This window comes from Falco biarmicus, chromosome 4 (assembly GCF_023638135.1).
Source record: "Falco biarmicus isolate bFalBia1 chromosome 4, bFalBia1.pri, whole genome shotgun sequence".
NCBI classification, from domain to species: Eukaryota; Metazoa; Chordata; class Aves; order Falconiformes; family Falconidae; genus Falco; species Falco biarmicus.
The window spans coordinates 112502651-112517550 of record NC_079291.1 but is presented as its reverse complement, the minus strand read 5'-3'; the positions used below and the strand labels follow the sequence as shown (position 1 = coordinate 112517550).

The 14900-nt window shown below is 39.5% G+C and overlaps 1 protein-coding gene across 12 annotated transcripts in view; it reads left to right on the top strand.

Annotated features, from left to right (window-relative positions):
- The window catches only part of DOCK3 (dedicator of cytokinesis 3), a 225308-nt gene that overhangs the window by 86900 nt on the left and 123508 nt on the right, over window positions 1-14900 (top strand). For all 12 annotated transcript variants that reach the window (XM_056337656.1, XM_056337652.1, XM_056337658.1 and 9 more), the window contains exons 8-9: window positions 5153-5194; window positions 6977-7131. In XM_056337656.1, the coding sequence (XP_056193631.1) occupies window positions 5153-5194; window positions 6977-7131 (197 nt within the window). The remainder of the gene's footprint in view (window positions 1-5152; window positions 5195-6976; window positions 7132-14900) is intronic.

The following is a 14900-nucleotide window of genomic DNA, read 5'->3' as shown; positions in this document are numbered from 1 at the left end:
AAAAAAGAGTGATGGAGGAGGAAGAGCTAGTAATCATTCTTTCCCCATAAAAAATCCTGGAACAGAAAAAAGATCCAATTATTTGCAACAGGGAGGTCAGTAATAGTGACTGTGAACTTGCTCAGAATAAGCAATTTTCATGAAGATTTTAATTGTTTTTTTAATTTAAATTCTTCTAAGTTCATTAGTTCTAGATGAAATTACTGTAAACACAAAGCTAATTAGAAAAACCACACCCAGAAAAAATATAATGATGAATGGTTATCAGTAATTTTTAAATAGGAGAGAGGTTGAGTCAGCTTAATTTCTTGTGGTCATCCTCCATTTTGTTGTGCTTTATGTTTCACTAATGACTGGATGATGAAATAGGGAGTATGCTTTCTAAATGTGCAAATACCACAAAGTTGGAAGTGGTAGTACATTGGAGGAAAGGATCAGAATTTCAAATAATGTAGAGAAATTGAAGAAATTATCTGAAAAGTGTAGGCTACCAGTGAGAACCATAAACGCAGTGGTTTAACTTCTGCAGTCAATTGTTGCTTCTGAAGTACAGGTTGGGAATGCTGCAAGCTTAGGTGGTTTTGTAGGAGAAGATTTGAGTATTACAATGGAGTCACAAGCTGAATTTAATTAATCTTTTCATGATAATGATGGATAAGACAATCAGTGGGCCTAGGTTACAATGGCAACGATTCAGTTTAAGCATCAGAAAGCACTTTGATTTTGAAGAAAGATATACTGAAATGAATCATCTTATCTGTTAAAGTTTGTACAACCTTAAAAGGCAACTGTCTTTTGGGGAAAATAAAGGTAAAACAGATATTATTTTATTTTAGGTTTTTTTGGAAGGAAGATAACAGTCCTATTTTTGTATCATCTTGCAAGGCTTTTCAGGTTGAAAGGGGCCTCGGGAGATTAGTCAAACATGCTGCTCAATGCAAGGCCAATACTGAATTCACACCAGGCTGCTCAGAGCTTTGTCCAGTTGGATCTTGAAATTCTTCAAGGGAAAAGATTGGGTACCTGCTGTAATACTTGACTGCCATGATGGGGTTATTTTTAGCTTTTTGGAAAGTTGGGATATCCCGTGCTGTAGTTTGTGATCACAATATTTTTTTCTCCTGCTGTGCAGCTCTGTAAAGAGCCTGGTTGTGTCATCTTGGTAACTTCAGTTATTGGGACGCTGCCATCAGGTCACCTCCAGACCTTCTCCAGACTAAAAAAGCTGTGTTCCCTCCATCTCTTCTCATACAGCATGTGTTCCAACTCCCAGCTGCTTGGGTGGTCCTTTGCTGAATCGGGTGCACTATTTCAGATGTAGTTTACTGAATGCTGAGTAAAAAGGAATAAATTATTCTCAATCTACTGGCTACACTCCTGTTAATAGAAACTGTACATTTGTAAATGTCCTTGCTGTCAGAGTGCTGTCCTGATTTGTGTTTGGCTTGCTCTTTAGCAGGACCCTGCCAGTCAGTTCCCAGCCTAGACCATGGAAGGATTAGCCTGTTGCAAGTGCAGGACTTGTTGTATTTGTCCTTGCTGTATTTCATAAGGTTCCTTTTAACCAATTCCTCTGGATTGCCTAGATCCCTCTGAATGGAGGCCTCCTCCTTGAATACATTGACTGCTGACCCCAATTTAGGATTATCTGCAAATTCATTAAACTGCATAGGTCTCAGGATAGACCTCTGAAGAATACATGCTATCAAACTTTTGAGCCCGACAGTCCAACGGTTGGGATTTTTTTAACCGATGTAGTTAGTCTACCCATCCAGGTGTAACTTCACAACTTGGGTACAAGGATGCTGTGAAAGGCTGTGGTGGTCAAGGCCTTGCTGAACTCAAGATAGACAACAGCCAGTAGTCTCCCTTCACCTACAGGTCTGGTTATTTTGCCCTAGAGGGCTAGCTTGATCAAGCATGATTACCCTTGGCAAATCTGTGTTGGCTATTTTCAGTCATTTATGTACCCAAAAATGCCTTCCAAGAGAGCTTGTACATGTTGGGCACTTTGCCTAGCCAGAGGCAAGGGTATGTAAATTTAACTCAGTCAGTAGTTGTCCATATAGGAATAGCATGGTCCTGCACTATTAAAGAAGAGAGTTGGTGAAATCTAGTCTTTTGATTGTCAAAAATTGAAAACCTGATTTTTGACACTTACTGTTACAGCTTTACCTAAATGTGCACTCTGTGAACAACTGTGTGTGCTGAGGAAACTGTAGCTCTTTAGACCGGCTCTCATATTTCTGTTGCTTGAGTTTATGTCCCAATTTCTTACTCAGTTTTAGAGATTAATTTTAGTCAAAAGAAGCCAGTGTACCTTCAACAGCTTTAATAACCGTTTTTTCCTATGCCAGCTGATTCTGAGTGCTTGCAGGTGACAAAGATTAAATAGGCAACTCAGCCACCTAAACTGAGAGGGTTTTAACATTCAGAAGACAGTGTAGTAGTCAGACAAACAAGGGAGCTGGAGATCATTATTTCTCCTGCTGACAGTGTGAGAGAGGACGTTCTTATAACTGTGAATGTAAACAGTTGTCAAAATATGCCATTCAGAATCATAGAATCATTTAGGATGGAAAACACCTTTAAGATTGAATCCAGCTATTAACCCAGCACTGCCAAGTCCATCACTAAACCAAGTCCCTAAGTACCGCATCTACACATCTTTTAAACACCTCCAGGGATGGTGACTCAACCACCTCCCTGGGCAGCCTGCTCCAATGCTTGACCACCCTTTTGGTGAAGCATTTTTCCTGATGTCCAATCTAAACCTTCCCTGAAGCAACTTGAGGCTGTTTCCTCTCATCCTGTCACCTGTTACCTGGGAAAAGACACCAACAACCCACCTCATTACAACCTCCTTTCAGGTAGTTGTGGAGAGCAATAACGTCTCTCCTCAGCCTCCTTTCCTCCAGACTAAGAAGCCCCCGTTCCCTCAGCCACTCCTCACAGGACTTGTTCTCTAGACCCTTCCTCAGCTCCATTGTCCTCCTCCTCGACACGCTCTAGCCCCTCAATGTCTGTCTTGCAGTGAGGGGCCCAAAACTGAACACTGGATTTGCGGTGCGGGCGCACCAGTGCCGAGCGCAGGGGGACGGTCACTGCCCTCGTCCTGCTGGCCACACTGTTTCAGATACCCGCCAGGATGCTGTTGGCCTCCCTGGCCACCTGGGCACAGTGCCGGCTCGTGTTCAGCCGGCCATCAACCAGCACCCCCAGACCCTTTCCTGCCAGGCAGCTTCCCAGCCCCCTGCCCGAGCCTGCGGCGCTGCGGGGGGTTGTTGTGACCCAGCTGCAGCACCCACCGCTGAGCCTTGTTCAGCCCCACGCGGTTGGCTTCAGCCCATCGGTCCAGCCTGTCCAGATCCCTCCGCAGAGCCTTCCTGCCCCTCAAGCGCACCCACACTCCCCCACAAGCTGTACCAGTACCCTACGTACCGGGGCTGCGCTCGATCCCCTCGTCCAGATGGCCGATGAAGGTACGAGGCAGAGCTGGCCCCACACGGAGCCCTGGGGAACGCCGCTGGTGCGCGGCCGCCAGCAGGATGTTGCTCCATTCCCCACCGCTCTTGGGCTGGGCCAGCCAGCCAGCTTCTCACCCAGTGAGCAGCGTACCCATCCACGCCAGGAGCAGCCAGTTTCTCCAGGAGAACGCTGTGGGAGCTGGTGTCAAAGGCTTTACTAGAGTCTGGGTAGGCAACACCCACAGCCTTTTCCCCATCCTCTAAGCAGATCACCTGGTCGTAGAAGGAGATTGGGTTCGTCAAGCAGGACCTGCCTGTCATAACCCCACGCTGGCTGGGCCTGATCCCCTGGCTGCCCTGCACATGCCCCGTGGTGTGATCTGCTCCATCCCCTCCCCCGGCACTGAGGTGGGGCTGCCAGGCCTATAGTTCCCTGGATCCTCCTCCCGGCCCTTCCTGCAGGTGAGCGTCACATTTGCTGACTTCCAGCCACTGGGGACCTCCCTGGTTAGCCACGACTGCTAGCAGATGGCTGGAAGGGGCTCCGTGAGCACTTCTGCCAGCTCCGTCTGTACCCTAATATCTTCTTGATTTAGTGTTATTTTGAAGATCATCTTTCATTTTGTGGTAAAAAGTCTTATTTTTGTTCTGTGTGAAAGATAGTGGCATAGTTTGGAAAAAGTGCTGCCAAATACATTTTGTGGACTGTCTTTTACTTTCAACTCTTCTGAAGCTATGAGGTTATCAGCAGATCATGCTGGTCCTGCTACAGAGTGTATATGTTTAGTCAGAATAAGATTTTGAGTATTTAACAGAAGGATAGCGATGGGGGTGAGTGAAGAGAATATTTATTAACGTGGTGGTGTTAATGTTACTATTTCAGTTTAAAATGCTAATGTTAACATGAATGTGTGTGGAACAGGCGTGGCAGAATCATTAATGATATGGTTTTTAAAGCTCTCTGAAACCATTTCAATTGAGATTAGTATTTAAATCTCCCTTTGGAGATTAAACGGGTTCAGTGAGTCTTGCAGTCCATTTTCTGATTATAACATTTCTTTCTAGCGTACAAAGGTTTAAATACAGCATCACCCTCTGAGTTCCGTTTCAGAGATGTTGCTCTTTATAGTGATGCTTCTTTACAGATGTTGGCTAGCTAAAATTGTAGAGAAGTATTTAATCATACATCAGAATTTCATTTTCTGCTCAGAGCAAAAAATTTAAGTCTAAAATCCATCCTTCTTTATAGATGTCTATATTTTTAAACAGATGCACCTTTTCATAGACAGCATACTGGTAGATGAGGATTAGTGGTGGGGTATCACCCCACTTAGCAAGAGAACACATAGGTTATACAGTATAGGGTGATGCACTTTTCAAAAAGAAATGCTATTACAGCGTTGGAAATTCTGTCCAGCTTGTGACAGCCATTTACTTTAAAGCTGATGTAAAATACCACCTGTTAATTCAAGTAGTCAGGCTAAGAAATGGTTTATCTGAGAAGAGTCTTTAGGAAAGCTAGTAGTCTTGTGAGTGATGATACACTATGAAAAAAGGCCATGAAAACTTGGGAATAATCTTGAACAGTCATATTTTGAAATTACTGTTCTGTTGCTATAGAGATATAATGTAAATATTTCTTACTTTCAAAAAGGTTTAAATTTTACTGTTTTGTATTTCCACAGCATTTGTCAAGTAGACACAGTGTCCAGCAGAGCACATCACAGGTAAACATCATCTACATACCAATATTTGTTGTCTTTAATTGTTTAGTAATGTATATAAAGATATGATGGAGATTATTGGGTAAATCCCTACCCATACAACACTTCCTCAGAAGATTCCCAAGTAATTAACTAAGGTCCTTTTTAACTTCCATTTAGGTCTCTTTTCCTTAGCTCTAACTGTTGTTCTTAAAAGATCAACTTCTGTAGTGGTATCAAAAGCCTTGATCTGCCCATGTGAGTTTTCTTTCTCCTGCTAACATGTGGCTAAGTAGGCTTCTGCTTCACATATCCATTCTGTAGTAGCGTAATCCATCCTGGTCATGGAATCTGGGTCTAATCTTTCCAGAAGAACTGAGCTTCCACAGGTACCTGTCTTTAAAGGATGAGGATTTGCTTGGATTTAATTTAAAATACCAAACTAAATTGATTTTGAGCTATTACAAATCTGGGTTGGAAGTCTGAAAAATCTAGATTTTCTTTGTTAGTATGTACCTGTCTACTCATTCAGAGGAGACTAATTAGCAAGCTTGAGATATTCCTGCAGCCTGTTTATTAAGATCAGCATACAATGGATATAAAGGGCTATAAAACTTAAAGAGTAAATTAATTTCTAATCATACTCCTTTTTTTTCCCTCCACCCAATTTTCGCTAAATAAGTCTTGGTATACTGAGTCAAAATGTAAACCTTTCTGCTGTTTTACTTTATTGATTGCTCGTTGTATGCACTGCTGTTAAGGTTTCTTTTTGTTATACCTGCAGGGAATGTTAGCCTGTAAAGCCCGGGTTGTAAATAATACCATTATTTAGGTGGATAAAGACCTCCAAGATCATCAGGTCCAACCATTAACCCAACACTGCCATGTCTACCACTAAACCATGTCCCTCAGTGCTGCATCTACACGTCTTTTAAGTACCTCCAGGGATGGTGACTCATTTGCTTCCCTGGGCAGCCTGCTCCAATGCCTGACAACCCTTTCAGTAAAGAAATTTTTCCTAACATCCAATCTAAACCTCCCCGGTGCAATTTAACACCATTTCCTCTTGTCCTGTCACTTGTCACCTGGGAGAAGACACACACACATCCCCACACCCGCCCACAGCGGTCGTTGCAGGGAGAGATAAGGTCCCCCCTGAGCCCCCTCCTCTCCCGGCTGAACACCCCCCGTTCCCTCAGCTGCTCCTCACAGGACTTGTGCCCCAGCCCCTTCCCCAGCTCCGCTGCCCGTCTCTGGACACGCTCCAGCCCCTCAGTGTCTGTCTTGCAGTGAGGGGCCCAAAACCGAACACAGGATTCGAGGGGCGGCCGCACCAGCGCCGAGCGCAGGGGGACGGTCACTGCCCTGGTCCTGCTGGCCACATAAATGACTTACATAAATGAATTGTATCTGCTAAAAAGAAATTACAAATGTTATTCTTAAAAATGCTTTGAAATCCATCTGCTTTAAATGGAAATCATCAAGAACTGCCCTATCACCATCTTATTATAGTTCATTTTCTGTATCAAGACAGTATCGGAGAAATAGGATTGACTTTGTTTACTTTATAAAAACAGATTTTATGTGCATAAACCTTTTTACTTGGTTATTGTGGTTTCTCAAACTATTCAAGTTAAGAGAGGAAAAAAATAGGGGAAGAAAACTTAATCTAGTATGTGTCTGTAAGGTAGAATATATTTGAGAGTAAACTTAAGAAAAGAGAGCAGAATTTCAGTTGAAATTATCCAGTTGGTCATGTCTTTTATTTGTGAAGAGCTAAAATTCATTTTTGTTGTTTTTAAACAGGTGGATACAATTCGTCAGCGTCATGGGGAAGCTTGCCGTATGCCAGTGCCTCATCACTTCTTCCTCAGTCTAAAGAGCTTCACCTACAATACAATTGGAGAAGACACAGATGTCTTTTTTTCTTTGTACGATGTTCGAGAAGGCAAGCAGATCAGGTAGGACTGTATCAAATAACTAAAGAGCTTCCTGGGAAAAAAAAATATGAACAAAGAAAATGCATTAGAGAAAAACATGTGAGCTCTTCTTGTGGCACAACTGAAAGGACAAAGCTGATAAATTGTGACAGCCCTGCAATGCATACATGAGAGTATCAGTAATACAAGTCATTCCATATGAAGGTTAGTGCTTACATATAATCAAAGCATTAAAGGCACAGAATAGTTGAATTTTGTCCTGGATTGTGACTTTGTCTCCACACGGTACTGAAGGTCTTAGTGTTTAGTGGTTTCTTTCTTAGGGCTGTTGTTCAGGAGCTACTAATAATGGCAGGGCCACACTGTGTGACTGGTTTGAAAAGAGGACTGCTGTGTGTCTGGGTGCTGAATTTGAGGCTCTTTAACTCTCATCCACTCCTTGCCTTACAGGTATGTTACAATACAGCGTGTTTTCATTACTCTGTTGCTATCAATATAAACTAAAGTACTCCTATTCATCGCAAAGCCTAGGCAGGACAGCTGTGCTGCTCAGTATGTTGAGGTAATTGGTACTAACATTTGCAAATATGAAATGTCTTTCGTTTTTCTTTTTGAAAACATCAGAATACGTAGAAGAATATTGCAGCATATACATTGTGTCTTGGAAATTAAGTATGTGTAACTTGGTCTGATCTAAAGTACAGCAAATCTGTGGGGTTTTTGAGTTTTGATTAAGGCATGTCCTGACGGTTAGCATAGACCATGTTTGCTACTGTGGTCAAAACTGTCCTAGTTTTCAGCAAATTAGATTTAGATTTGTTCCAAACTGAGGGAAGAGCTTCAAAATGTTCCTTCCTCTCTTTGGAAGAACATTATTCTGTGAATAATTTTCATCCAAGAAAGTTCAGAGTAGAGTGATAACAGCTTTGTAGCTCTTCAGAATACATTCCACTAAACAAGTGGTCTATATTGAAAAGCTCTCATGAGTTGTGTGTTATAAATATATGTCTGTCACTGTTTAGTTGGGCAACTTAAAGATTGTTTTGCAGAATATGGCAAGAACGCCTAATCTGGTACTACATCATGTTTATTTCAGCCTCACTAAGTGAGAAGTGCTTGTTTTGATGTAGTTAGGAAGATATGCCTATAATTCCTCTATTGAGAGAATGAACAGAAAATAGCTGTTAAGAAGGAAAGGTGAAAATGGCAAAACAAAACAAAAGCATGCACACTTTAATTAGTTCATACCACGAAGCAGTAAAATATCAAATTATTTAGATGAGGAAAGCTGCAGGGAAGGGGAAGGGACAAGCTGCTGCCATCCATGACTGTAGAAGGCCTCAGAAATTGCTTTAGAAAGAGATGAATTGTCTGGGATTGCAGTTTGCATAGTATGTAAACATTGAGTGAGAAAGCCTTTAGAAGGGGTTTTGCCAGTGGTAAAAAAAATTAAAAAAGAATAGTTATAATGAGAAAACATACAAAGAGTGGCTCAGGCATATTTAAATATATATAATAATGCTTTGATGTGCAAACAGTTGTGATTATTTAGCTTTTTGTATTATGCATCAGTGATCTACTGCAGTGAAAACAGCATAATTTTTACATTTTCTTACATCCCCAAGAGTGGTGGGGAAGAAGCGTGTAATGAGGCTGAGCTCTGTTTTGGAGAAGAAATTTAAAAACAGAAAAGTCACACACACTGCTACAAATTTAGAATTATGTTTTTAAAGCTACTTTAAAAGATAAAGTTTCTTTCCTCTCTGGAAATAGTACATTAAGGTAGAAAAACAAGCAAAGCTTCTGCATGCTGCATTCTAAGTGAAAAGGACAAATTGACTTTTCTGAAATGGTTTTGAGGTTGATAAATTTCTTACCCAAACGGTTCACACTGGGCTTTCAGTGTTAGTGCTTTGGACATACAGTAGATTACAAACCTCATTGAACCTGTGGGTTGCAAGTTATTTCCCAGTTAGGTAAAGTGAAGCTCGGTGAAAATTCCAGTGTTTTTCAAGAGCTGAAGTAATAGCATGTACCAATTATGGATTAGCAATCAGAAGGTTGGAGCAGCAGCTGAAATACAGTTTGATATCTATTGCCAGGTTCTGAATACAAATATGGTACTGTACTGTGTTCAATGGTTTGTGCTGTCTAAAAATGAGAAGCAGACAAAAGATGCCAGTGGGGAGATATGGGTAGCAAGAATAACAATGCTGCTATCAGAGGGGTAAAACCTAGAGGTAAAAAAAAAATGAAAAAGTGACTTAATTTTTACTCTTGACAGAATTATAAAAAGAAATACTTACAAGTAAATCAGTAAGTGGATTGGTGAATGTCTGCCTCAATAACTGGTTTCAGCCCACAGCAGAAGCAACCTGTCAGTCTGAGTGTTAGGTAAATGCTCAGATCAAAAGGGATGAAAGTCTGTTTGTATGTTTTAAAGTCTTTGGGATTTTTTAGTTGCAAAAATTGTCCCACATTTCTACATACAAAAGACATTAATATAGCAACAGAATCTTTGTTACTAAAATTTAATACCTCAGCTTGTCGTGTGGAAGGTAGTGGAAAACAATGAGAAAATCAGTCTAGTTTTGATTAAAGCCATTGTGAGAAGTACCTTGGGATGAATGATTGTGAAATGATAAGAGTTGATAGTAACTAGAAAAGGAAAGAAAGAAAATATTATCATAAAGATGGTGAACTTCAATAAGGCAGGTGTCAATAAACACCAAAAAAAGATAGGTAAATTCATATGGAGGAAAGAAATTTGAGAGTTGTCAGTTTCTTAACAGTACTGTTGAAGAGCACAAAAGCAAGTTGTTTCAAGATGAGGCAGAGTTTAAATATATGGCAACAACAGGAAGAAGTCTGTATCACAAATTCTTTGGTGAAATGGAGTCTGGTAGGAAATGTAAAAAAGGAGAAACTAATGAAATTGTGTGAACAGGGATGGGAAGACACAGAAACTTTTAGAAAAATACAATTACCAAAAGACATCAAGGACAAAAAAAGAATAATTCTATAATGCTTTAGCAGCAAATTTTATTTTTTTTACAAAATCAAGAAATAACAGAACAGATTAAAGGGGACGTTAAGCTATCAGCAGATGTTACCAAGATAGCTGGAGTATTTAATAGCTCAATCACCCTAAGAAGGTCAACTGCAATCAGATGACAAATGCAAAAAGTTCTGGAACAAATAAACTGTTTATTAGCACTAAGAAGCTAACAAGACGATCGGTAAAAGTCACCATAGATCTGTCAAGCATAGGTCACGTAAGAGCTAACTAATTTTGTTCGAGTATGTGGGAACGCACCCCATGCCTCGACAAAGAGAAGCATTAAACTTAGTATGGTAAAGCGGGGAGATAGAGACTGGATGAAGCTATTGTAAAGGGGCTGGAAAACTGGTGGAAAAACAGATCCAGAGTATTATCTGTGCTGGAAGGATGCAGTGAATAAGATTTTTTTGTTTGTTTTAAACAACATTTTTGCAGCATTATTTTGGTGGGTGGAAATAAACCAAATTCATTGAAGCAGTGAGGCTCAGCTACCTTTACAATAGCTCTTTTTTACTAATAAGTGTATAAAATTACGACTTCAAAATTTACACATTCAAAAGCATGATATCAGTTTTTTCTGAAAATAAGCTTGAAGAATCCACTAAGTATGAAAAAGGATAAATAAATTTCAGTATGATTTTTTCCTTTATAAAGTTTATATTTAAACATGTAAAGGTTTTTTATTCTGCCTGCATCTTAAACCAGAATAGATGTTTCTAGCACTATTTTACCCTATTTTACTCCACTTGGAGTTAACAGTTTCTTGTTGGCTAGGAATAGCCTTAATTATGGAGATTGAGAGGAACGAAAAAGAAATTCTGATGTGATTGAATTTGAAAAAAACTGGGGCCTAGGCAATAATTGTGCATGGAACAATAATGCCATGCATATTTCTGCTTGCAACTCCTCCATCTACCTACTTGTTGTGCCTTTACTGTGCCTGTTATAATAAAGACCTCATGACTGGAGGTTTTGGAAAATGTGGTAGATCATGTGTCCATGACTGTTGTTAGCTTTGCCAGAGGAAGTCCATGTGTACGTCTCTCATACAGAATATAGTCTACACCTTTTTGTTGTGAGACCAGATCCATTCTGTGGTCTCTGTGGAAGGCATATGTTTGCTGATGGTCTCCTCTCTTTAATACACAGCATTATGAGAAGGCCTTAGGATCTTTCAGCTGGTCTATTCAGTCAGAATGCACCACTGCCTTGGTTGGTTGGTTTCTGCATGATGTCTGTCTTTGCTGTCAGTTTATCTTGGTATTGCATTTTGTGGAGTTCAAGGATGGTCCTTTCTGACATGCAGACAATCAAGCAGATGTATCAGATTAGCTACGTGGGGAAATAAGAAATTGCCTGAGCATGCAGAGACAGAATAGAAAAGCAAAAGCTCAGCTGGAGTTGAATGTGGAAAGGGAGAGAAAGATACAACACACACATGCAGGCATGGCTTCTGTAAGGTACATTGGCTGCAAATGGAGGGCAAAGAAAACTTGGCCCGAATGCTCAGCAGGGCAATATTTGATGTGGCATGAGGAAAAGTGGCTGTTTTAAGTGGTGAATGTTTTCATCTTAACCAATGGTAGTAGTAGCAACAGGTGGCTGTACGTATTTTTCGATGTAAATTTACAGTGGAGATTGGCAACTAAGAACATTTACAATGACATGGTACTGAAACTCTTAAGAATTTGTGTCATTGATGTTGTTTTTTTGTAATATATGCAGAAAGAAACTCACTGAAAAGTACTTTCTTTTGTTTGCATTGTGCAGTCCTCAAAAGTTCAGTCACACCCAATTTGCTGCTCTTACACCATCTGTCTTCACTTGCAAGATCACATATTTTTCAGTGAGCACCACAGTGCACATTACATTTTCTCTCTCCTGCTTATATGATTTTTTTTTTTTGGATCATAAACATTTATTATTCCATTCTGTCTAATTCAAAAATCTATGTAACTGTGTTTGCAATGTCATCGTGATACTATCTTTATTTTGGTTTTGGAAACAGGAACAAAGGAAATCGTTTCACAACTTTTCAGGATATTACATTCTTTTTCTTCAAGTGATGTATAGTAGGGCTACCAGAAGTGATCACATAGAACAAATTAAGTATATATGTATAGGTAGATGTTACTCAGTTTAAGAACAGCTTTCTCTTTTACTCTGCTATTGTAGTGTTTTCCTGTATGATGCTCCCAACACATCTTGTTAAGAGATTGATACAATTATATTCTGATAAATACTAAACATGCAGTGTATCTAAAAAGCTTATATTATAGACATGCAACCTAAAACTAGGAAAGTTTAAAGTTAATGAAAATATACTCTGGAGATGTTACTCCAGGAAACGTGAAGGGTGAGAAGTACAGTAATACATTCTTCCCCTCATGATCTTGTAGTGTCCCAGGAAATGTGTGAGAAAGCTTACTTAAACTAAAAGTTAGCCAAAAAAAAGAAACAAAACCAAGATGCAATAGAAGACAAAATGTTACATTTTATTCTGTGATTTTGCCTTGGGGAAAAAAGCAGAGAAGAGGAAAGAAGTGGCAGCAGCTATCCTAACCAAAGGTATTTCTACCAGAAATGAAGATTCCAATTTTCCAGTTTACCCAAAGGAATATGGAAGCCAACTGAGATGCTAACAAAGTCATGGGGAATACTTAGTATCAACATCATGGTGCATTCTGTGGATCTGTGTTACTGTAACTTTTTCAGTACTGCAGAAGTTCTTAAGTAAGAATCTTATTTTGCCCATAAATTCTATCTAGGTAAAAATGATTGTTAGTGATCAGAATCCAAACTTGTCTCACGCAAAGGTGTGGCAGATATTTAAAATTTAGGAGTGCTATAGCATTTTTAGCAGCTCTCTGGTTCCTCAGCACTTTGTTGGTAGGATACGCAGGGCCAATAGGGCATACATCCAGAGGAGTTATGCTGACAGAGCCATGGGGAGGAAAAGAAATGTCTTCCACTGGTAGAGGCAAGTTTCACGGTATATGCGTTATGGTAGTGGTGAGTAAGTCTACACTCCAAAGGTCACTAAGTAATTTGCATTATATCCAGCTCCCTATTTTATCACATCAAAAGGTAAGTTTAGGTTTGTCCATTTTTCCTGCACATTTTTTTCCTGTTACAAATGCTTAGAATGCTCTGAATCCTGAGATAATAGTGGCTCTGAAGACTTCTTGATGATTGTTATCTGACTTCAATTCTTCTGAAGATTAAGGGTTTGGATTCGGTTGTCTGTGGCTGAACTGGAGGCCTATCTGTGTCACTCTCCAACAAAACTGAGTTTGTTCTAATAAGTGTGATACTCATTAAATAAGAAGGATCAAATCACATTGCAAAAGACATCAATTGTCACGGATCCATTTAGATATTTTCTAGCTGCCAATTCTGCCTTGAGTTTTTTCAGTGCTATAGATAAGGCAAAACAAGACGGGTGTATGTTCTACTGCAATGCAATTGGAACAAGGCTTATTAAATATTTTTTTGTTTGGGTTTTATTTTAAGTCATGTAATCGGCCTATCTTATATGGGGCCTGTCCAAATAACAGAAAGATAAGAAAAAGGATGAAAGGATATAAAACTGGGAAAGAAAAATAGATGGTTGGTCAGTGTTCATAAGGACTACTGTCTGCTTCTCATGTGAGGGTACACATAAATGCGTTATGTAGATCTTGTGTTCCATGTGTTTCAGTACGATTTTGTTTGACAGTTTTTTATTGCTTCAAGAGAATTAATGATGCCAGTTAGAGGTGGGGGGTAGGAGTTAAGCAAAGAAATAAATGTGCCTACAAATGCAGAACCACATATTCCTTCTTAAGTACTTCCAACTGGACTTTTAAGACTCTTCAATGCATGGGAAATTTCTGGGGATCATAGCTGACAATCAGGTTTAAAGGGTGTATATAAATCTGTATACTGATAGCCCAGTTCTCATACAGTACAATGAAATGAGAGGAAAGATGCTGCATAGTTACTGACCTTGAAGGCTTGACTAGTTCTCATGTATGCAAATTCCCTTACTTTTTCTGGACCGGTCTCATTTCCGTAATGCGTTTCTGAGTACGCTAGTACAGAGCACAACATTCTGCCCACAGAGTCTTTTCATATTGCCTTTTTAAAAATTCTGTTTCTCCAGGACTTAATCAAATAGTTATCTAAGCTTTTCACCTTTCAGCATTTTTTTTCTTGTCTTAACCTATTCCTTTCATTTCCTTTTGCAGGCATCCATCCTTCAATAATTTAGTGAAGTTAAATGTGTATTTTTTCTTCAGATCTTTATTTTTTCCCTTAGTTGTCAGTGTAAGAGAAATATTGAGGTGGAATTAGTAGAACTTCTTCCACTGATCATCATTTAAAATAATTTGGAAAATACTCATTTTTTAAGGAGACGAGAAAAAAAGAGTAATGGAGTTAAAATCATACATGAGAGCCAATTTGTGGGAGTGCGAAGCACTGCAATGAGAGAGGAATGTAGGAAAGGCACAGTAACAGTGTAGTAATAATTTGGGTGGTTATTAACTTGGATTGATTAGCATTTCACACCTTTTGGGTTTTTTATTCTGTACTAATTTGTGCCTTCGGGCTTTATCTAAATGGTATTATGGTGCATAACTGTAACGTTACACGATGAGCACATACCATGTTGTTACGATATTTTTTTTATTACTTAAGCAATAAATGTAGACGTGACTGGAAGTGCTGTACTCAGACTTTCAGATAC